This window comes from Erinaceus europaeus, chromosome 14, assembly GCF_950295315.1.
Source record: "Erinaceus europaeus chromosome 14, mEriEur2.1, whole genome shotgun sequence".
NCBI classification, from domain to species: domain Eukaryota; kingdom Metazoa; phylum Chordata; class Mammalia; order Eulipotyphla; family Erinaceidae; genus Erinaceus; species Erinaceus europaeus.
In genome coordinates this window covers 74,311,148-74,335,007 of record NC_080175.1, presented here as the reverse complement: position 1 = coordinate 74,335,007, position 23,860 = coordinate 74,311,148, and the positions used below count along the sequence as shown (strand labels likewise).

General features: G+C 37.9%; 1 protein-coding gene across 2 annotated transcripts in view; it reads left to right on the top strand.

The window, feature by feature from the left end:
- The window catches only part of ZMAT3 (zinc finger matrin-type 3), a 45,562-nt gene extending 22,243 nt beyond the window's left edge, over positions 1-23,319 (top strand). For both annotated transcript variants that reach the window (XM_007518082.3, XM_016185951.2), the window contains exons 3-6: positions 7,090-7,209; positions 12,813-12,979; positions 13,110-13,210; positions 15,570-23,319. In XM_007518082.3, coding sequence (XP_007518144.1) covers positions 7,090-7,209; positions 12,813-12,979; positions 13,110-13,210; positions 15,570-15,778 — 597 coding nt within the window. In that variant the 3' untranslated portion in view covers positions 15,779-23,319. The remainder of the gene's footprint in view (positions 1-7,089; positions 7,210-12,812; positions 12,980-13,109; positions 13,211-15,569) is intronic.
- Positions 23,320-23,860: the final 541 nt, after the last annotated feature.

The window sequence follows — 23,860 nt, the reverse complement described above, 5'->3', positions numbered from 1 at the left end:
GGCCCAGGAAGCTGCATGTCTACCCCTCACTACAGGGTTTTTACTTTGGTGCCCTACTTAGAATTTGGTCAGGTCCTGCTTTTAGTTTCCCTTTCAGATCTTCTTAGTCAACTTCTGTTGATGAGTGGGATAATCCCATACTCATCTTTATCTTTCTGACTTAGCTCACTTAACATAATTCCTTCTAGTTCTGTCCAAGATGGGTCAGAGAAGGTGGGTTCATTGTTCTTGATAGCTGCATAGTATTCCATTGTGTATATATACCACAGCTTTCTCAGCCACTCATCTGTTGTTGGGCACCTGGGTTGCTTCCAGGTTTTAGCTATTATGAATTGTGCTGCTATGAACATAGGAGTACACACCTCTTTTTGGTTGGGTGTTATGGAGTCCTTGGGGTATAACCCCAGGAGAGGAATTACTGGATCATATGGAAGGTCCATGTCTAGCCTTGTGAGAGTTTTCCAGACTGCTCTCCACAGAGGCTGTACCAATTTACATTCCCACCAGCAATGTAAAAGGGTTCCTCTGTTCCCACAACCTCTCCAGCATTTGTTGCTGCTGTCCTTTTTGATGTATGCCATTCTTACAGGAGTGAGGTGGTATCTTAGTGTTGTCTTAATTTGCATTTCTCTGACAATCAGTGACCTAGAGCAGTTTTTCATATGTTTGTTAGCCTTTTGGATCTCCTCTGTAGTGAATGTTCTGTTCATATCCTCTGCCCATTTTTGGATGGGGTCATTTGCTTTTTTGGTGCTAAGTTTGCTGAGCTCTTTATATATTTTGGTGATTAGTTTCTTGTCTGATGTCTGGCATGTGAAGATTTTCTCCCATTCTGTGAGGGGTCTCTTTGTTTGTTTAATAGTTTCTTTCGATGTGCAGAAGCTTTTCAATTTGATGTAGTCCCATTGGTTTGTTTCTGCTTTAGTCTTCCTTGCAATAGGGTTTGATTCATCAAAGATGTCCTTGAGGTGTAGGTGGGAAAGTGTTTTACCAATGTTTTCCTCTAAGTATTTGATTGTTTCTGGTCTAACATCTAGGTCTTTGATCCATTTGCAATTGATTTTTGTTTCTGGTGAGATAAAGTGGTTCAATTTCATTCTTCTGCATGTTACAACCTAGTTTTCCCAGCACCATTTATTGAAGAGAGCCTCCTTTTTCCATTTAATTCTTTGGGCCCCCTTATCAAAGATTAGATGTCCATAGGTGTGGGGATTTATTTCTTGGCTTTCAATTCTGTTCCACTGGTCTGTGTGCCTATTTTTGTTCCAGTACCATGCTGTTTTGATGATGATGGCTTTATAATACAGTTTAAGGTCTAGGAGTGTGATGCCTCCATTTCTGTTTCTTTTCCTCAAGATGGTTTTGGCAATTCTAGGTGTTTTCAGGTTCCAGATAAATGATTGTAGTGTTTGTTCTATTCTCTTAAAGAAGCTTGGTGGAACTTTGATGGGTATTGCATTAAATTTGTATATGGCTCTGGGGAGAATATTCATTTTGATGATATTTATTCTTCCAATCCATGAGCATGGGATATCTTTCCATTTCTTGGTATCAGTTTCTATTTCCTTGAGTAGCGACTCATAGTTTTCAGTATACAAGTCTTCCACTTCTTTGGTCAACTTTATTCCTAGGTATTTGATTGATTTTGCTGAAACAGTAAATGGGAGTGATTTCTGGATGTCTTCTTCTTCAGATTTAGTGTTTGCATAAAGAAATGCCACTGATTTTTGTACATTGATTTTGTAGTCTGATACCTTGCTATATTGCCTAATAACTTCCAGTAATTTTCTGCTGGATTCTTTAGGTTTTTCTATGTATACTATCATATCATCTGCAAATAGTGAGAGCTTGACTTCTTCCCTTCCAATCTGTATTCCTTTGATTTCTTTCTCTTGCCTGATTGCTATGGTAAGAACTTCCAATACTATGTTGAAGAGTAACAATGACAGTGGACAGCCCTGTCTAGTCCCCGATCTGAGGGGGAATGCTTTCAGCTTCTGTCCATTGAGTATGATGTTGGCTGTAGGTTTGCTATATATAGACTCCACTATCTTGAGGAATTTCCCATCTATTCCCATTTTTTGTAGAGTTTTGAGCATGAATGGATGTTGGATTTTGTCAAAGGCTTTCTCTGCATCTATTGAGATAATCATGTGGTTTTTGGCTTTGCTTTTATTGATGTGGTGAATGACATTGATTGACTTACAGATATTGAACCAGCCTTGCATTCCTGGGATGAATCCCACTTGGTCATGATGAACAATCTTTTTGATATGTTGTTGTATCCGGTTGACTGGCTACGGAAGAAGGGCAAACGCTAGAAGAAGAAGAATCCGGTTGGCCAAGATCTTGTTTAATATTTTGGCATCTATGTTCATCAGAGATATTGGTCTGTAGTTTTCCTTTTTTGTTCTGTCCCTATCAGCTTTTGGTATCAGGGTGATGTTGGCTTCATAGAAGGTGGAAGGGAATATTCCTGTTTCTTCAATCTTATGGAAGAGCTTAAGAAGTATGGGTACTAACTGTTTCCTGAAAGTTTTGTAGAATTCGTTTGTGAAGCCATCTGGTCCAGGACTTTTGTTGTTGGGGAGATTCTTAATAATGGTTTCAATTTCTTTGTCTGTGATTGGTGCATTTAGATTTTGTAGTTCTTCTTGGTTCAGTTTTGGAAGAGCATATGCTTCTAGGAATTGTTCCATTCCTTCCAGATTCTCTAGCTTGGTGGCGTATAGTTCTTTATAGAAGTTTCGCAGGATTCTCTGGATTTCTGTGGTGTCATTTGTGATATCTCCTCCATCGTTTACAATTCTATTAATTTGAGTCTTCTCTCTTTTTTGTTTGGTGAGTCTGGCTAGGGGTTTGTCAATTTTGTTTAATCTTTCAAAGAACCAACATTTGGCTTCATTGATCTTTTGTATGGTTCTTTTATTTTCGATGTTTTTTATTTCTGCTCTAACTTTAGTGATTTCTGTCCTTCTGGTTGCTTTAGGGTTCCTTTGTTCCTCTTCCTCTAAGTTGTTGAGGTGTGCAGTAAGGTCGTTCATTTGAGCTTCTTCTTGGTGTTTGATATGTGATTGTATGGCTATAAGTTTCCCTCTCAGTACTGCTTTAGCAAATATTTTGTCCCAAATATTTTGATAGGTTGTGTCTTCATTTTCATTTGTTTCCAGGAACATTTGAATTTCCTGCTTGAGTGAATCTCTGACCCAGTGGTTCTTAAGGAGTATATTGTTTAGTTTCCAAATTCTGTGACTTTTAATAATTTTCCACTTGTTGTTAAATGTTAGTTTTACTCCACTGTGGTCTGAGAAGATACTTGGGATGATTTCAATGCTCTTGAATTTATTGATGCTGTCTTTGTGTCCTAACATGTGGTCTATCCTTGAGTATGTGTAATGTGGATTTGTAAAGAAGGTGTATTCCAGTTTTTTGGCGTGAAGGACTCTGAAAATGTCCAAGAGGTCTAGTCTGTCAATCTCTTCTTTCAATTCTCTTGTATCTTTATTGGTTCTCTGCTTTGTTGATCTGTCTAAGTGTGAGAGTGGGGTATTGAAGTCTCCCACTATTATTGTATTACTATTGATGTATTTTTGAAATTCTTTCAGTAGGTGCTTAATGTATTTAGATGGTCCCTCATTGGGTACATAGATGTTAGTAATTGTTAAGTCTTCTTGGCTGATTGATCCTCTAATCATTATGTAATGTCCTTGCATATCTTTTATTACTTTATTTAATTTAAAATCTATCGTGTCTGAGATGAGAATGGCTGTTCCTGCCCTTTTTTATGGTCCGTTAGCCTGTATGATAGTTTTCCACCCTTTCACTTTAAGTCTGTGTTTATCTTGTTGTGACAGATGGGATTCTTGCAAGCAGCTTATGGTTGGGTTATGTTTTCTGATCCATCCCCCCACCCTATGCCTTTTGTTGGGTGAGTTTAAGCCATTGACGTTTATTGATATTATGGATTTAATGTATTGTAGTGCCATTGTTCAAAAAAAAAATTTTGTTTGCTCTGATCTATTGCCAATATTATAGTGATGTTCTTGTTTTTAAGAGGTCTTTTAGAACCTCTTTCAGGGCCGGCTTGGTGATGGTTGCCTCCTTTAACTGTTGTTTGTCTAAGAGGGTTTTGATCCCTCCATCTAGTTTGAATGAAAGTCTAGCATGATATATTATCCTTGGTTGAAACCCTTTTTCATTCAGGGCTCCATAGATATCTTGCTATTCCCTTCTGGCTTTTAGAGTTTGAGTGGAGAAGTCTGCAGATAATCTTATGGGTTTTCCCTTGTATGTGACTTTTTGTTTCTCTCTTGCAGCCTTTAGGATCCTTCCTTTATCCTTACTTCTTCTCATTGTGACTATGATGTGTCTTGGTGTCTTCAGGTCTGGGTTGATTCTGTTTGGTACTCTCTGGGCCTCTTGAATCTTGATGTCCTTTCTGTTATTCAGGACTGGGAAGTTTTCTTCTATTATTTTCTCTAGAATGTTTGCTTCCCCTTCCTCTCTTTCTTCCTCTGGTAGGCCAATTATACGAATGTTACTTCTTTTGAGATCATCCCATATATCTCTGTTGTTGTTTTCAGTGTCTCTCAATCTCTTTTTAAGCTCTTTCACCTCTTTTTCGTTTTCTCTAACTTATCCTCTGTCTGACTAATTCTGTTTTCTGCTTCTGTTAGTCTGCTTTCCCTTGCCTCAGCTTCTTTCTTCATTACAGCTATTTCAGCTTTCAGTTCTCTAATTGCCTCAAGATAATCAGTATTTTCCTTGGGGGGGTCTCAACTGTTGTTTCCCTAATTCCTTTCCTCCAATGTTGTTCTCATTTCTGTGATTAATAAGTTTATTATTGCTTGCATACTTTTCTTATCTATGGTTACTTCTGCCTGATTTGTAGTTTCTTCTGGGCTCTTGTCTTCATTTATTGGAGTAGCAGTTTTATTTGTTTTTGATCTACCCATTTTTTTGTTTTATGTGTTTCTTTTTTTTATGCTCTGTTGTTGTGTCTTTTGTACAAGCAACACTGTACTAAATACCTTTATGACAATTGCACTCACCAACCTCAGGAATTGCAGTAGCAACTGAAGCAAGTATTGAAGCAGTTTAATCGTTACCAGTTAGCCAAAAAATTTCTCCAGTCCGTGAAAAAATAGTAACCAAATCCCAGTGAAGAAGAAAGAGAAAAGAAAGAAGGGATAGCAAGAATAGACAGTTATGCAAATCTACTATCCACTGTATATTCTAGGGGTAACAAGAGGGGAAAGGGAACTAGAGCAGAGATACACACATAGAGAGCCCACTCTGAGTCAGATTTCTTCTCCAAAATAATTCACAAATTCAGAAAGGCAAAGAAGAAGGAAGAAGTGTATGACAAGATAAAAAAAAAAAAGAAGAGCTAAGAGAGACAAAAGCGAAAAGATAAGAAAAAGAGCTGTAATTAAAGAGCAGTGAAAGGAAAGGTTTTTTTTAAATTACTTTATTTTAAATTTAATTTAATTTAATTTTTTTGATTAGCTAGGAGGGGGAGGGAGGGGAGAGTCTGTAGAGGAGGTAGGATTAAGGAGACAAGTTCCTCCCACAATAGATAAGATGCCCACTACCCTAGCACTAAAATATATGCTAAGAGTTAATTCTGTTCAACCTAAAGGGGGGGAAGATATATTCCTTTATATAATATTAATAGTAAAATAGAGCAGGGTAAAAAAAAATAAAAAATAAAAACCCTGTCCCAGATTACCTCAAACCTTGTGATCAGAGGCAGCTGATTGTTAAGAATGAGAAAAAAAACAACAAAAAAACCTCAGGACTAGACAAGGATAGCTGAAATAGACAGTTATGCAAATATACTATCCACTGTATATTCTAGGGGTGGCTAAAGGAGGAAGGGAAGTTGAGCAGAGACACTTGCAGTGAGAGTCCACACTGAGTTAGAATTCTTCCCCAAAATAATTCCCAAATGTGTATCAGTGAATTCCAAAAAGCACACTGTTTGGTGGTGTGGGGCCTGGGGGCTGTGGCTTTGGAAGCTATAGGATTAAGGAAGAAAGGATGACAAGAATGAGAAAAAGAAAAAAAAAGAGAGAGAGAGAGAGAGAAAAAAAAGAAAAAGATAAGAAAAAGAATAGTCATAAAAGAGCAGTGAAAGGAAAGGGTTTTTAAAAAAATTTATTTATTTTTAATTATTTAATTAGCTATGTGGGGTGAGGTGGGGGGGTTTTTGGCTACTTAGAAAGAAAAAAGGTCAGAGGTTTCAGAAGGGTATAGACTTAGAATGAATGATACTCCCTGGTGGGACAGGAATTTGGTAAAGAAAGAAGCTCCTAGCAGGGGATCCTGCTAGGAGCTGGTCCCCAGGGATTGGTTATGGGGGGGGGAGGGGAGGAGGTATGCTTAAAAATTAAAAGGAAAAAAAAATTTTTCTCCCTTTTTTCCTACTGTAATTCTTAACCCGAATTAAGTTATAGTCACCTCCTTGGTGTCACCGCTAGGACCCCTTATTGACTGGCCTACTAAAGGCAGAAAATCCAGCTTCTCAGTCCGCCATCTTCCGGGAACCCGAATTTTATTTGTAAATAGAATTTAATCCTTATGTTAAAAGCAAAGGGGCCAAGTTTTGGTGCATCTGATTAAATGCACAAATTACAGTGTGCAAGGACCCGGGTTCAAGCCCCTGGTCCCTGCCTACAAGGAGGAAGCTTCATGATTGGTGAAGCAAGGCTGCAGGTGTCTCTCTCTTTCCCTCTCTATCTCCCACTCCTATCTCATTTTCTCTCTGCCTCTATCCAATAATAAATAAATAACAAACATTTAAAAAGCAAGAATTACACTCTTACATTAAGATTACACAATTAAGTCATCAGATCTAGTTATCAGTCTGTTTACCCAAGTGTCTCATACCTGTACAGAATGGAGCTGATATTCCTTGTGTTTTCACCTTTTCTTTCTTTCTTTCTTTCTTTCTTTCTTTCTTTCTTTCTTTCTTTCTTTCTTTCTTTCTTTCTTTCTTTCTTTCTTTCTTTTTTTTAATGAATGTGTTGAGTGACTTGATTTGACAAATTTTCTTCATGAGGATGACTCATGTCGCTTTCCTTCTAGGGTAAGAATCATGGGAAGAAACTCCGGAATTACTATGCTGCAAACAGCTGTCCTCCTCCTGCCAGAATGAGCAGTGTAGTGGAACCTGTGGCCACGCCAGCTGTTCCGGTCCCTCCTCAGGTGAGGAGTGTGACAGGGTCGGAGCTCTCACTGTCACAGAGAGAGTCATGGGTGGCATTTGTCATCCAGGGGCCAGGATAAAATTGGGTAAATTCACACGGAAGGTTCTGTATGGTGCTGTTAACTCCTTGAACTACAGTGTTATGTTTCATGCCTTCTAGATTCATGGTGACCTAGAATATATGAGTCTTGGGATTTCTTACTGATTTGGGTCCTGATGCTTAAAATGATAACACAGATTTAGTTGCATTAGTATTTTCTCTCCATGTCTCAGCATTCTGGGTTAAATGACTGAATAAGCTCTGAATGAAAAGACATTTCAAAGCATTTATATCTTTACTATTTTAAAGAAAATTTTATTGCCACCAAGGTTATTGCTGGGGCTTAGTGACTGCACTATAAATCTATCACTCCTGCTGGCCATTTTTAAATTTTTTTCTTTCCAAAGAGAGATAAATTGAGAGAGGATGGGGAGATGGAGAGAAGGAGGGGAAGATAGATACCTGCATAACTGCTTTACCACTTATGAGGCAGACCCCCTGTAGATGGTGAGTGGGGGCTTGAACCCGAGTCCTTGCACTTGGTAATATGTGTGTTTAAGCAGGTGTGCCACTGTCTGGCCCTGGTGGCCTTTTTTTTTTTTTTTTTTCCATTTTATTGGATAGGACAGAGAAATTGAGAAGGGAGGGGAAGATAAGAGAAGGAGAGAGAAAGACACCTGCAGACCTGCTTCACTGCTCGTGAAGCGACCCCTCTGCAGGTGGGGAATCAGTGGCTCAAACTGGGATCATTGCTCGGCTCCTTGTGCTTTGCAAAATGTGCACCACAACCCAGTTCTCTGCATTTCTATCTTTATTGTGGTTAATTAGTCCAATAAGTACATCTTTATATCTTTATTGAAGTTGATCCTATTTGTGTTTTGCCTTCCATCAAGGTCAGTTTCTTGCATTTGTCCTCTTCTCTTCTCTCTGCATAGAGCCTGTATAAATCCTGTGTGAACTTTAGTGTTAGGACACACACTTGGGAGCATGTTCCCAAGCATGTTTTACTCTTTGAAAGGTAGATCCAAGGGAGTCAGGCTGTAGCGCAGCGGGATAAGCGCAGGTGGCGCAAAGCACAAGGACCGGCATACGGATCCCGGTTCGAACCCCGGCTCCCCACCTGCAGGGGAGTCGCTTCACAGGCGGTGAAGCAGGTCTGCAGGTGTCTATCTTTCTCTCCTCCTCTCTGTCTTCCCCTCCTCTCTCCGTTTCTCTCTGTCCTATCCAACAACGACGACAACAACAATAATAACTACAACAATAAGACAACAAGGGCAACAAAAGGGAATAAATAAATAAAATAAAATAAAATAAAATAAAATAAAATTAAAAAGGTAGATCCAAGTGTTCTAAGCAAGATGCTTGGGGCCAGGCGGTAGCGCAGAGGGCTAAGCACAAGATGTTCCTGAATTTGGGGGTTGGGTGGTAGCTCACCTGGGAGGGTACACAACATTACTTACCATGCACAAAGACCTGGGTGCAAGCCCTAGTCCCCACTTATTGAGAAATTTTCCAAGAGGTGGAGCAATACTGCAGGTGTCTCTCCTTATCTCTCTACCTTTCTTTCTCTATCTATCTCTGTCTCTCATCAATTATAAAAAAGATTGGTTGGAACAATGGAGTCATCATACAGACACTGAGCCCTAGTGGTGACAAAAAAAAATTCTGAATTTTAATAGTCTGTGAAATATGGATTCTACCCCTTCACTTGCCTTTGCAGAGTTACCTGTCAACAGAACAATACAATGGCCATTAATAACTCCATTCAAACACCTTTTAAAAAAACTGTTAGTGATTGAATATTGATTTCTAGAATTGTAAGATGATAGGAGTATAATTCCACACTATCCCCACCAGCAGGGTTGTGTGTCCACATTCCCTCTAGTGGAAACTGCAGTTGTTCTCCCAAGGTCACAAATATGGGTTGCTTTTATATATTTCCCATTTCTTTCTATGATTCTGCTTTCAGTTCCTTTCTGCGTCACACCTACACCTATTACTACTTCCAAGTGTCCGTCCTTTTCTTCTGATCCTGTTACTTAAAACATTCAGCATTAGTGTGAAAAAATCAGCGATGGATAAAACATGAAAAACATTTTTTTAAAAAGACAGGATGAACATTTGGGTTTCCCTTTTGCCTCAAGTTGCAACTTGGTTTGGAATGGCACTGTTACTCATCCTGACGTTATTTAAAGGTTTGATTTCTTGCTCATTATTAATTTTTTTAAATTTATTTAAATTATTTATTGGGGAATTAATGTTTTACATTCAACAGTAAGTACAATAGTTTGTACATGCATAACATTCCCCAGTTTCCCATTTAACAATGCAACCCCCACTATGTCATTTATCATCCTTCATGGATCTGTATTCTCCCCACCCACCTACCCCAGAGTCTTTTACTTGGGTACAATATGCCAATTCCATTTCAGGTTCTACTTGTGTTTTCTTTTCTGATCTTGTTTTTCAACTTCTGCCTGAGAGTGAGATCATCCCATATTCATCCTTCAGTTTCTGACTTACTTCACTCAACATGATTTTTTCAAGGTCCATCCAAGATCGGCTGAAAACGGTGAAGTCACCATTTTTTACAGCTGAGTAGTATTCCATTGTGTATATATACCACAATTTGCTCAGCCACTCATCTGTTGTTGGGTTGCTTCCAGGTTTTGGCTATTACAAAGTGTGCTGCCAAGAACATATGTGTACACATATCTTTTTGGATGGATGTGTTGAGTTCCTTAGGATATATGCCCAGGAGAGGAATTGCAGGGTCATAGGGTAGGTCCATTTCTAACCTTCTGAGAGTTCTCCAGACTGTTCTCCACAGAGGTTGGACCAATTGACATTCCCACCAGCAGTGTAGGAGGGTTCCTTTGACCCCACAACCTCTCTAGCATTTGCTGCTGTTACCTTTTCTGATGTATGACATTCTCACAGGAGTGAAGTGATATCTCATTGTTGTCTTTATTTGCATTTCTCTGACAATCAGAGACTTGGAGCATTTTTTCATGTGTTTCTCGGCCTTTTGGATCTCTTCTGTGGTGAATATTCTGTCCCAGTCCTCCCCCCATTTTTGGATGGGGTTATTTGTTGTCTTGTTGTTGAATCTGGCAAGCTCTTTATATATGTTGGTTATTAAACTCTTATCTGATGTATGGTTCTTCTCCCATTCTGTGAGGGGTCTCTTGGTGCTCATTATTAAATTTTATATTAGGTTTTATTTGTTAAAAATGGCCTTAAATATTTTCTGTTATTTGGATAATGAAAATAATATCTTTTTTTTCCCACCAAAATAGTTCCTATTTTGAATGCTGAGGGACCTTTATTTTATTTTACACTCAAGCTCTGCACAGCTCTGGCTGTAGGTGTTCCCAGGGATCTACCAGGACCTCTCATACAAGTCCTGTATGCTACTACTTCACTGTCTCCAAGATCCTGCCTTGCCTTGTTCTAGTCTAGTGGGTCTCTCTGTCTCTGCTTCTCTCTCCCCCTCACTGTCTCCCTCTTCCATCTCAAATTTTCTTTGTCTGTCTTTATCCAATAAATGAAAAAACAAAAGATATATAAAAATAAATTAAATGAATGGTAATAGGAATAAAATGTTAGTTATAGAAAAAAAAAAGAAAGCGCAAACACAGGGTAAAGCTTGGAGTAGGTGTGGTGGATTGCACCAAAGCAAAGCATTCTGGGAAAGGAATGGGTGACAATGGGGGACGAAAACCTTGGGATCCTGGTACATGGTGATGGAAAAGGGCCTCATTTAGGGGTGAGAGTGTTCCACAGCGAACTTTCAAAGAAGGGGAGATGAGAAAATTGTACCCACGGAGTCAACAACAACTGTACTGTAAGCTATCATTCCTTTCAATAAAATGATTTGGGGAAAAAGAAAACAACAACAACAGAAACCATGGTACTTACTAGAGGGAAGAGTGTGGGGGGGGGGGCTGCACAGGTACCTGGGTTTCAGGTGTGATATGCTGTACACACACACATATAGGAGTGACACCTTAATTCTGACTAAACTTTGTAAGTCAGTGTCAAATAAATAACAACAACAACAGTAATAGAAATATATTTGTCTGACCCAGAAGTTTTCGAAGTGTGCAGGTAAGCTATGTAGCAAGTACCTAGTGAGCCATGTTTTGGCATAGTGGGGAAGCAAGACTTGTTTTTTCTCCTTAGACCGCTACTCCTGAGGACCATGGGGTGATTTTCCTTTTCCAAATGGTGGTTTTTCAGTAGCTGTAGTGTGGACAGCAGTACAAGCTGTTCTTCATTCTAAAGGACTTGTGGGGTAAATGAAATATGTTAAATACAAGCCAGGATAGAACCCAGTGGGATTCTCAAGTGGAATGGTAGCCACAGGACTCATTTCCAAAGGCTCTTCTGGAACAGGATGACCAAACTCTTGTTCCACTTTGGGACACACCACCTTAGCCTTTGTTCAAAGTATATTGCTTGGTGATGGTTGGAGACAGCTGTCTTCTCAGAAAAATCTTCCCTTCCAGATGAAACAATGCTGTTTTCTTCAACTAATCCAGATATGATAAGCTTTCTAGACTCTTCATTGTATGTATTAACCTCCTCTGGCCAAAATCTTAATTTGTCTTTTGTTGTTGTTGTTAACTCAGTAGTATTTATTCAAGTGCACACTGATTTCCAAACACTGTGTTAGGTTTTCATTAAGGTGTTCTTTAACCTGAATGCAATTGTCTGGACTTGTTGGTTATCTTTCCCTAGTTCTAACTGTAGCTAATGTATAGACCTTTTAAGGGCAGAGGCTCATATCATATCATATCATATCATATCATATCATATCATATCATATCATATCATATCATATCATCACATCATCACATTACGTCACATCACATCACGTCACATCACATCACATCACATCACATCACATCACATCACATCACATCACATCACATCACATCACATCACATCACATCACATCACATCATATCATATCATCACATCACATCATATTCCTTTATACTCCTCCTAGGCAGCATGCCTATTGAGGCATGTAATAAGTGCTAATAATGCATGTGTTTTCTGGCAATGTAATTTTTGGTTCTTTTCTGTACTGCCCTGAATCTTCTATCTTGATTTTTAAATTTTTAAACATATTTTTACCAGAGTGCTGCTCATCTCTGACTTGTGGTGGTGGGGGTAGGGGTGGGAGATTGAACCTGGGACTTTGGAGCCTCAGGCATGAGAGTCTCTTTGTGTAACCATCATCCTATCTATCCCCTCCCATGTTGATTTTTTTAATTTAATTTTTAACTTCCTTTTAAAAACTCTGCACATGGAAATAGCAATGAATCATTCACCAGTTTGGTACATAGGTGATTGTCAGGTAAGACTTTAATTATCTCCTCCCCCCCCCTTTTTTTTTTCTTTCTTCTAGAATGAATGGCTTTCTTCTAAGACTGAGTGTTATTGGACATGCTATATAGTCTTGGATATTTTTCAGCCCTTAGGAAGAACTCTGAAGAAAGGCATTTGCTCCACATTTTTTAAAAACCCTGTTTCTTGTGTCTTTGATGTCAGATGGGCTCCTTTAAGCCTGGAGGCAGAGTGATCTTGGCCACAGAGAATGACTATTGTAAGCTGTGTGACGCCTCCTTCAGTTCTCCAGCCGTGGCTCAGGCCCACTATCAAGGGAAAAATCATGCCAAGAGGCTGCGGCTGGCGGAAACTCAGAGTAACTCATTCTCGTAGGTATTTCCATTTTATCTAAGGCCTAAGTGTTGTGTGAGACTGTCTTTACAGAGCGTCTTGAAAGGGACCTTTGTTGTGAAATCTGAGTCTTTTTTTTTTTTTTTTTTAACATTTCTCTTTTCCTAGGGAGTCATCAGAGGTTGGTCAAAGAAGGTCCCGGAAAGAAGGGCATGACTATAAAATAATGCCTACGAGGAGAAACGTGTATACTGTACAGAATAATTCAGGTATGTCCTGTGGCTTTATTCTGCAAATTTCTCCTTTATTTTTATTTTCCTTAATGATGATACATAACTCTGAGAATTTGGGGTGAGCTATCTTTTCAAGCTGGTGTTCATTTTAGGTCTCACTTGTTTTCTACCTAGTATTGTATTTGCTTTGTTGTAAAAACATCAGTGAATGGGACCGATAAGACAGTTCACCTGGGGGAGTGCCTGTTGTGTTTATGATCCAGACTTGAATCTGGTCTCACTGCTGCAGTGGTAGAAGCTATGGCATTATGATGTCTTTCTTTTTCTAGCTGAAAAAGTCAGCTAGAGTGGTGAAACCCTGGAGACAATAGCAACAACAAAATCCCAAACCAAAGAAAAACAAAAGAAAACTTTAGGGTCTTTCATCACAACTGCTTTATGCTTCTTCTGGTGTTTGCAAGCAGAGAAATGTAAAATGCACTCTAAAAATTATTATAATGAAAAAGAAAATGAGCTAATGGTATAACTTAGAAGGCAGTTACATAAAAAGACAGAAATAAAGTTATCCACCATCATTTTTGTATTATGTCATCCCAATCCCCTCACCCTGTTTCTCTGTCCTTGCTGAGACTTCACCTCTTCAGATAAAAAAAAAAAAAAGACAGTGTGTTTTTTATTGGTGATTTAAAATTGATTTACAGGGGGTCGGGCGGTGGCGCAGTGGGTTAAGCGCATGTGGTACAAAGCGCAGGGACCGGCGTATGGATCCCGGTTCGAGCCCCCGGCTCCCCACCTGCAGGGGAGTCGCTTCACAGGCGGTGAAGCAGGTCTGCAGGTGTCTATCTTTCTCTCCCCCTCTCTGTCTTCCCTTCCTCTCTCCATTTCTCTCTGTCCTATCCAACAACGAATTGCGTCAACAAGGGCAATAATAATAACCACACCGAAGCTACAACAAGGGCAACAAAAGGGGGGAAAAATGGCCTCCAGGAGCGGTGGATTCATGGTACAGGCACCGAGCCCAGCAATAACCCTGGAGGAGGAAAAGGAAAAAAAAAACTGATTTACAAAATTATAAGATAATAGGGGTATAATTCCATGTGGTTCCCACCACCAGAGTTCTGTGTCCCCATACTCCCTACTGGAAACTGCAGTAGTTCTCCCAAGGTCACAGATACAGGCTGACTTTATAACTCTCTATTTCTATCTCTATCTATTTCTATTTCTGTTTCACTCTAGCTCTATAGAGTTTTTTTTTGCCTACCTTTCCTCTGGTCCTGCCCTCACGTCTTTTCAACCCACACTTATTACTACTTCCAGCGTCTTTCCTTTTTTCTTCTTGCTCAGGTAAAAGAAACAGTGCCTGGCCTCCTATAGTGTTTTCCAAATTTGCTTCCCTTTTAGTGATGGTATAAAAATAAGACTCATGGTGACAGATGCTTTGGGTCATGGTGGAATGGGGGAATCTGGTTTTCTTCCCTTATCATTTACCCCTCTGGGAGTATGGACCAAAATTCTTTTTGGGGTCAGAAGGTGGAAGGTCTGGCTTCTGTAATTGCTTCTCTATTGAATATGGATGTTGGCAGATCCATCCATATCCCCAACCTGTTTCAGTCTTTCCCTAGTGGAATAGATCCAGGTCAAGAAAGATAGATAAATAGACAGACAAACATCACAGCACTGAAGTTTCCTTCATTGTAGTGGGGACCAAGGTCAAACCTGGGTCTCATCACAGCAGAGCTGGTTCACTTTCCAAGTAAGCTATTTTACCAGCCCCATCTCTTTATATGTGCACAAAACTTTTCTATAATAGAAATGCAGTATTGTTGCTCATCTACCAGCATAACATTTCTAGTGACTGCATGGGTTTTCAGTGCATTAATTATCCTAATTTTTTAAATCAATTTTTTTTTTTTAGATTTCTTTTTCCTTACTGCTTATACAATGTTATCAAAGTTTTGGTTTTTTTTTTTTAAACCTTGATGACATGTTGATAAATTCTCATTTTAATAGTTTCCTTAGGAGAATCCTTAGAAGCAGAACGTTTAGATTGAGGAGCATAATCATAAGATTTTTGATAGAATACTTGAAAATGGAAGTACTTTCAAAATGGTGTTCATATTTTTGGAGATGCTGCCACTTACAGTTTGGGTTTGGCTCCATAGTAAGCTTTCTGATGGTGGTTGGAGAAATCATTTTAACTTTGTAGATGGAGCCTGTATGAAATTACAACTAAAAAAGTAAATCCATAAACTTCATTTATACGCAGCTAGAAATCTGTGAACTTTATAATGTCAATCTGGAACTGCAAAGTACAGTAGTTAATCATTACAACACCATTCACTTAGTGCCTATGTTGAAGCAGATGCAATACTTTTCCTTTATCTTGCTTTCGCAGGTCCCTACTTCAATCCCCGGTCCCGACAGAGAATCCCACGCGACCTAGCCATGTGCGTCACTCCAAGTGGCCAGTTTTACTGCTCAATGTGTAACGTTGGTGCTGGTGAAGAGATGGAATTCCGGCAGCACTTAGAGAGCAAGCAGCATAAAAGCAAAGTGTCTGAACAGCGGTACAGGAATGAGATGGAGAATCTGGGCTATGTATAGTGATCACTGGATTCCATCCGAACAGCTTATTTTGCCTGTTGTCTACCTTCTGTCAAATATGTCATGCTTTGTGGTCCTTTGATATGAGTCCATTCCATTGCTTAATGTTAATACATGGTACTATGAGGTGTCAAAACTCGGGGAGGGAAAGAACACATCTCTTAGATACATAGTACTTTTCCAGGTCAGTTGTGTTGAGCTGTTTAGAGCATGTGACCTTCCTTACCCCCCTGAGAAATAACTTTGTCTTGAACAAAATTTGGTCAATTAACAACCTGACTCCTTAGAGCTTTAACTACATAAAACATTCATCTTCTTTTGCAAGTTTATTCTGATGTACTGTTAAAAAAAAAAAAAAGAACGAATTCTTCAGATCACAGTCAAACAGTAATCTCAGTAAACTGAGATTACAGTTTCTCAAAGCAAGCCTCTTTGGAAGCATGACTTCCAAATCAAAACCTTTCCAGTAAGATATATTATTAGCCACTACTTTAGGGTCTTTCCCAGGACACTGTCTTCCTCTGTCAAGTCCTCTCATTATTGAAAGGCAGGTTTTCTTGGATTAAGTTATTCCCAGTGTGTTTGTGCATTTCTTTCTTAACAGCAGAACTTCACTTCCAGTGGATTTCACACATTTAAGTAGTACTTTCCCCCTACATCCCATTTTTCACACAGTTGGATTATCTTGGCTAGTAAGTTCATTTTCATGCCTTAGCCATGTCCCATGTTTGAATATCCAATGAATTTAAGATAGACTTGCTTAAAAATATTTTTATCACATTTAGAAAATATAAATGTGTTTACTTTTAAAATTTACTGTTACTTCATGATAATAGTATACATTTACATCATGGTCTCGAACACGTTAGATATCTTGATTTTTTTGTGTGTGGCAGACTTTTAGATAAAATTGCCCATACATTTTACTTAAAATTCTCTGGCTTGCCAGTTGTTGATTTCCCTGGAAAAAAAGTGCCACTACCATTCATAGATAGGTATTAAAGTCAATCAAATTACACTATTACCATATATAATAGAAAACATATGACGATTGGTTTCATCCCTTATAATTCAGCTTCTGTGAAGGTAATAGAAATATAGATTACTTTGATATCTGGTAACAACATATATCAAACAACAGTATTATTATTCTTGTTTTTAAAATGAACATGTGTGTGTGTATGTCTAGATTACCTGATGCACTAGTTTATGAGCTTTCATTAGCTGTTTTATCTGTTTACTGTATGTACATGGGAAAGACTGGTACTCATCTATACTTCTTTTGAAAAAATTTGCACTCATCCAGAAGTTTATATTGAGCTATATCTTTCCACTATATACAGTTGAAATTTCATTGTTTAGATACTACTTACAAATACACACACACACACACACACACACACACACACACACTCACACACATTTCCCTTGAGAATTCTGTAGTCTAAGAGACAGGACAGCAAAATTATAATCATTTGTTTACATGAATGTTTTTGAATATTTAGACCCTTACGTAACCATCAGTTTTGTGATCAACCTGTGGCAGAGTATCAGATTATCTTTTTGAAGTGGTGGCATTTTTGGAAAATAAAATTGTTTAACAATTTATTTTTCTTCCAGAAACAGAAGAATGAACTAATATTCTGTTGTAACTCTATCTGGACCTGTGACTTTTAGTATAATGACCATTTACAATGGTTTGTAAAGTATAGTTGATTAGTTTAGAATTTACTTTATTGGTTAGTAGGTTTTCATTTTGCTGCTAAGTATGATTTTTGGTAGACTTTAATTTTACAGTGCTGGCCACTTGGTTCTATGATTATTTAAAAATCTAATTTTCCCTCTAGATGTGTTTATGTGTATATGTATATGTCTGTGTGCTAATATGTGTATTTACATATACACATACATTCATACATACATATATAAGACTATGTATATATATAGTTTTCTGTTGTAGAGAAGATTTTATTGGATCCTTTTTTGAGATAACAGTAAAAGAGTGTGAATAAGAATTTACTTTTGTAAAGTGGCATTCATTGATATTTGGTTCTTCCTTTGCAAGTGAAATTCCAGGAAGGGTATCCTCCACTCTCCCCACTGAAAAAAAAAAAAATCTCATAATATATATACTAAAAGCAGTAGGCTTAAAGCCTCAATGCTTTTTAGGCCTTGCGTATTCAGGTTTCTAGTCTCCCAGTGCCCTTAATGGATGTCATGAATGCGTTAGAGCATTTCCTTTAAAAAAATAAAAAGGGTTAGATTAATAGTGTTATTTCCTACTTGTTATATTTTTTGCACTAAAAAAGAGCTCTGTATTTGTTTTATATGAGACTTTAGATACCATATTGCCTACAATCACTCAGTTTGCTCCTTAATTTCCAAACTCTAGGAATTTGATAAGTAACTTCTACTGTCATTGGAAGAGCTTACTTATACATCCAAAAAAAAAAAAAAAAAATCACAAGTCTCTCTTCTAACAGTGGATTGTGTTTCAGTATCATTACTTTGTAATATTCTCCTGTGTTCATTAATAAAACAGAAGATGACTTCGAGATTATCAGAAAGGGAACGCCTAAATAAATACATCTCTGCATGGTATAACTTCTCATACTACGCACTCTGTAGAGTGTTTGTCCTCTGTCATAAAAAGCTTGTCACTACTGCTACCACTGATTTTTCATCCCTGCTGGTTTTATTTGTTAAGTCTAGTCCTGCTCTGTAATGTTCTTTAGAATTTGTACCCAGAAATCATGTTAGTATCTTTTTATATACTCTATACAAGGACAGAGATAGGACAAAACAATGGAAAGTCTTGAGTCAAACAAATGAAGTAGATTTCAGTAGTCACCTATAGAATCTCATAACATCTGTGAGTATCTGTGTAACTTGTTGCTCAAAATCAATGTTAGACAATAACAATTAGAAACTCCTCTAAAATACTGAGGGCAAGAAGTTGTGATGGAAATTTTCCATCTTCCAATTAAAATATTGGATTGTATATGCCTTCAAAGTGTTTCTTTTTTTTTGAAGAAAAATAGTTAAGCTACAAAATTGAATGTGCCAAGTAATCATTTTGATTCTATGCTGAGAAGAAAATGTCTTGTCCATTGTGTCTCTGTATACATCGTGTACTGCAACTTGTAAACACGTGCATGTTGCTTATTGTGTTTGTCTGCTTGTCTCCTATTGCACTGGATTCTGACAAGTGAAGATTTTTTTATACTGTTAATTTTTAAAATGCTCCATTGCCAACTGTTTCTCACTGTTTCCCTTTTTATTTTATTTTTTAATTAATTAATTATTAATTATTATTATTTATTTAAGAAAGGAGACATTAACAAAAACATAGGATGCGGGGGGGGGATACAACTCCACACAATTCCCACCACCCAATCTCCACATCCCATCCCCTCCCCAATAGCTTTCCCACTCTCTATCCCTCTGGGAGCATGGACCCAGGGTCGTTGTGGGTTGCAGAAGGTGGAAGGTCTGGCTTCTGTAATTGCTTCCCCACTGAACATAGGCGTTGACTGGTCGATCCATACTCCCAGTATGCCTCTCTCTTTCCATAGTAGGGTGGGTCTCTGGGTAAGCGGAGCTCCAAGACACATTGGTGGGGTCTTCAGTCCAGACTGTTTCCCTTTTTAAAATCAATGGTAAAATAGAATGTTTGAAGCACTGAGCTTGAATGAAGAAAAATGCCTATGTTATGTTAGATACTCTCTGACTTAGCTAGAAAGAAGCTAGTGATTCCAAATTGCCTTGCAAAGTTGCCTCACAGAACTAGGTATCACTACCTACCTGTAATTTGACCAAGGTTAAAAGGGGAAATACATATGCATGTGTGTATGCATGTATGTGCACTTGTTTGGTTAAAACTTTCTCTAGATAGATTCTAAGAATTAGTGACAGAGTCTAAGAATGTGTGAGTCCATCAGTGTTGAATTTGCCACAACTTTGAACAATAACAGTTTTTGGACTCTCTGAGACCTTTGTAAAGTTACTCTTGTTTGGGTCAAGGGAGATGTAATTATTTGGCATCTGTTGAGAAGACTGGGAATTGTGGGTTTGGAATCTGATTCATACTATTACCTCAACACCAGAACCTAGACTTTCCAGTCTCTAAAGAAATTGGTGAGGATATGGTAAGGGCAGTAGTGTTGCTTAGACATAGAGAAATCTTTTGTTAGTACTGTATAGGCAAAAGTTTATTACAAACATACTTCAGAGAGAGAGAGAGAGAGAACTGCACTCAAACTTCCTTCACCCATATGCCATTGGTACTGGGTCTTTTTTTTTTTTTTTTTTGGTGGGGGTGGACTGAGTCTTGTACCTGTGTTATACACAGATGCCAATTTTTTTTTTCAAAACCAAGTCACCCTTCAATGATCAAGGCTATCATACATAATAAAATGTATTTGGTGATTGGTTATCCTTTATTGCTATCTACTTATTTTTTTGGTAATGGACCCTTACCATTGTGAGCTGCTACTGGTTTGAATGGACAAAAAGAGCTGCATGAATAGCTCTTCCTATTTTATTTCTACTAGTAGCAGTTTTAGTTTTTCTCCCTCTTCTGAATGAGAGGATCATCTGTAAACTTCCTTTCTGGGTAGATACCAAAAAATACTGGCTTATGGTCCCATGTGACTCTGTCTCTGTTAAACCCAGAATGAGTGCCTTTCACAAGTTTTAGCATTGTATGGCAAGAAGGGATGATAAAATTAATGCCATTTGTCGCAATTTTTAAAACTGGCAATTGGAATAGGAAAGTTACGTATGTGTTCTATATCTTTTTTTCTTCTTAATGTACTCTCAGTTTGATATTGAGTAAATATCTTACAAGTATTGATGAGGAACTGACATTCTGAAAATGAACTCAGTTACCCCAAACTGGCTACAGTTAAAGATTTTTTTTTTCTCCTTTATTATTTTCTTTTGCTTTTTTCCCTTCCATCCTCCCCTTTTATTCCAGTTCAGCTCTGGCTAATGGCGGTGCAGTGGGTGGTAGTGTAGTGGACTGGAGAAAGCTAGTTTGGAAACACTCTGCCAGTTTTCTTTTCAAACTTGTCTGCTCTGTGGGGAGGAGAGAATCATGCAAATAAAGTACATGGAGTAATTGTGACATTTCCCTTATACATTAAAAGGGACATTTTCCTATGTCAGATTCAAGGTTTTTTAAATATAAAAGCAAAGCTCTTCCTACTTCACTGAGTATGAGATTCTAAATAGTCAGAATACTTGGAATTTTGAACATACACTGTTAATTTTATTGTAGAAATATGAATATTTCCTTTAACATTTTACTATGCAGGGTTTTAAACATACATCTGTGATGAATTTTTTTTTCAATATGTCCATCAGTAGGTTCTGTCACCAAGACTTTACTTCATTTGCACTACTGCATATCAGTTCATCTCTCTCTTCAACTCATTTAGTTATTTTCAAATTCACATTTCAGTGTAGAGAATACACTTTCCATCAATTTTTCAAATTAGGTGTACTTAGCTAGATTTAATAGTCAAAGATAATATCTTTTTGAAAGCAGTCTATGAAGTTGATAACCTGAGCCATCTGACATATTTTGTGGACTGTAGTCTTCCAGTTTCTGTTTTCCGATGTACTTTGAGTGAGGAAAGAGAACTCCTTTTCAAAGTGAAGTTTTCTGGTGTTGGTCATTTTATGTGCTTCATCATCATACATTGCAATGTTTTGTTCTACCACTCTTTTTATGTTGTATTGTTGCTGAACTATGCAGCCTCTTTAAAAAAAAAACTCAGTTACTAATTGGAGTCTGTCAAATCTGGTTATACCTCATTTAAAACAATTGCTGCTTTTCTCCACATTAACACTCCTCCTCCTGCTACTTTTGTCTGATCTACCTGGAGGTAGAGAGGAGTAAGGAGGCAAACCCATTTCTGACAGACTGTTGTAAACAACTCTAGAAGGACAGATTAGATAGTTTAGACAGTTGAAACTATTGATTTGAATCCCCCAAGAATCGTAATAGCTTCCTCTAGCCATACTTCATAGGATTAAACATGATTGCACTGAACAGTGAATTGTTGAAATTGGGAGCCTTAGTACTATTAAGTACTATTACTCTAGTACTATTAAGAAAAAAAAATTTTTTTTGACACAAGCCTTTATTTTTGCCAAACTGTTTTTGGGGACACAATCTGAGGAATTTTAGTGACTTGATTCAGGCCATGACGACTCAGTGTGTTTAGTCCAAGTTGAAACTGTACTTTCTGTTGCTGACTCATATCCTTGTGCTTGTTGAGTCAGATTCATGGCTTTAAGTAACTGGATGCCATCTTTAGAAATAAAAATGTTTTTTTTCTAATTAAGAGAGATTCATTTTTAGAAATTGTATGGTGATTTGAACTTGATGATTTTTCTCATGGCTGTGATTCCTCATTGAACCACCCCAGCTGCTAAAAGTGCCCCGTAAACTCCTGAATAATGCAGGTGTTACAGGATTTTATTTTTTACATTTAAATGACCAGTATGATTCGTAAGTCTGTGTAAGTCTTTATGTGACCCCCTCACTAGTGAAAATAAATGTTATGTGTCACTGATTGTGTGATATATTTTTTAAAGATGTGTGTGAATATGAAGGAACTATTCTAGGGCCAAGCACATTGAAAATACAGTTTATTTCTACTCTACAAAACTGGCGGGTAGAGGGATAAGACTCTTAGAGAGGCTGGCTATTGCTTTGCCTTCCTTTGGGACTAAAGCACCTTTTTGGGAGTTTTGTAAATCAGCCCGTCTTTTCTAAGGATTTCATGTTGACTCTGTGTTGACTGATCACTTTCTGGGCTAACCAAGACAATTTCATTTGGGTGTGGTGCGTCTGCTTTGAAATGCCTTACTAGAGGATGCCAGACTCCATCTGAAAGCATTCCACGTGTCTGCTAGGATGAGCTCCTTGGCTGTGTGTATACTCTAGACCCACGAAACAAAGCTGATTTTGCTTTCTTTCTTAATGATGCATTTTAGGACTATTTCTGCTTCCAAGCAGAGAACGCAATCGTGGGAAACCAAGGGAGACTTTAGAACCCTTCACTTAATGGCACGACAACACTTTTAAAGCCGCTTTGCTACTAGAGCAATCATCTCTGACAGAGGGTAAAGCTAAAATGTCAGCCAAAGCTATGTGAAGTTGAGGTTTTCTGAAAAATGTCACTGACTGTCATTCAGGGGTTTCATATCTGTGTGTGCTATTGGGGCTCAGTGCCAGTCACTGCTTTGAAAAATCTGTTTGTGTTCTGGGGCTTTTGAACTGACAAAAGTGTTGTGGGATTAAAACCAATCAACTGTGAATTGTGAAATTGAAATTGCTCTTTTGGTTTTATTTTCTCCAGCCTATTTAATATAGAAGTATGAAAAGCTATTTAAAATTTACATTGCTTATGTGGACAGCTCATTTTGGCTGTGTATTCTCTCTTCTGTACTGGTTTCTGATAAAGGCTTGATGTGATTCTAACAGGCATTTTGTGTTCAGTTTAATAAAACAGTTTCTGAGTCCCGTCTGCAAATGCTATAGTTATGGGACCAATGGAAGAAGGGACACTGTCACCACTGAAGTTTTGTTTTCTGTGCTGATGGTTAATCATGGGAGTTCACCATTCAGCAGTCTTTATATAATCTCCCACACGCATCTTATATTTATGTAGAGTACTGTCAACTACTTGTGGGAGAATTGACATAGCTATCCACATCCCCCCCCCCCCCGGAGTTTGCCTGGAATTGGAACAGTCTTGATTTTGTTTATCTATTTAAGAATACATCTTCCTTTAAAATTCAGGAAAAGTTGGCTTCATCAGGCCCATAACTATTGCTTCCAGAAATAAGCATGAATTAAAAGATATATATATATATCTTCAATTATCTTTTGGATGTTTCTCATATAAAATACTCATATAATTAGATTATTATGTCTGCAGTGAATTATTGGGGTGTGGCCTTTTAACATTTTTGGTTTATCATATGCTGTGAGCTTTTCAGATTTATATGCTCATTTTATAAATACTACGGCGGCCTCGAAGGTGTTGTTACCATTTGTTTAATTGA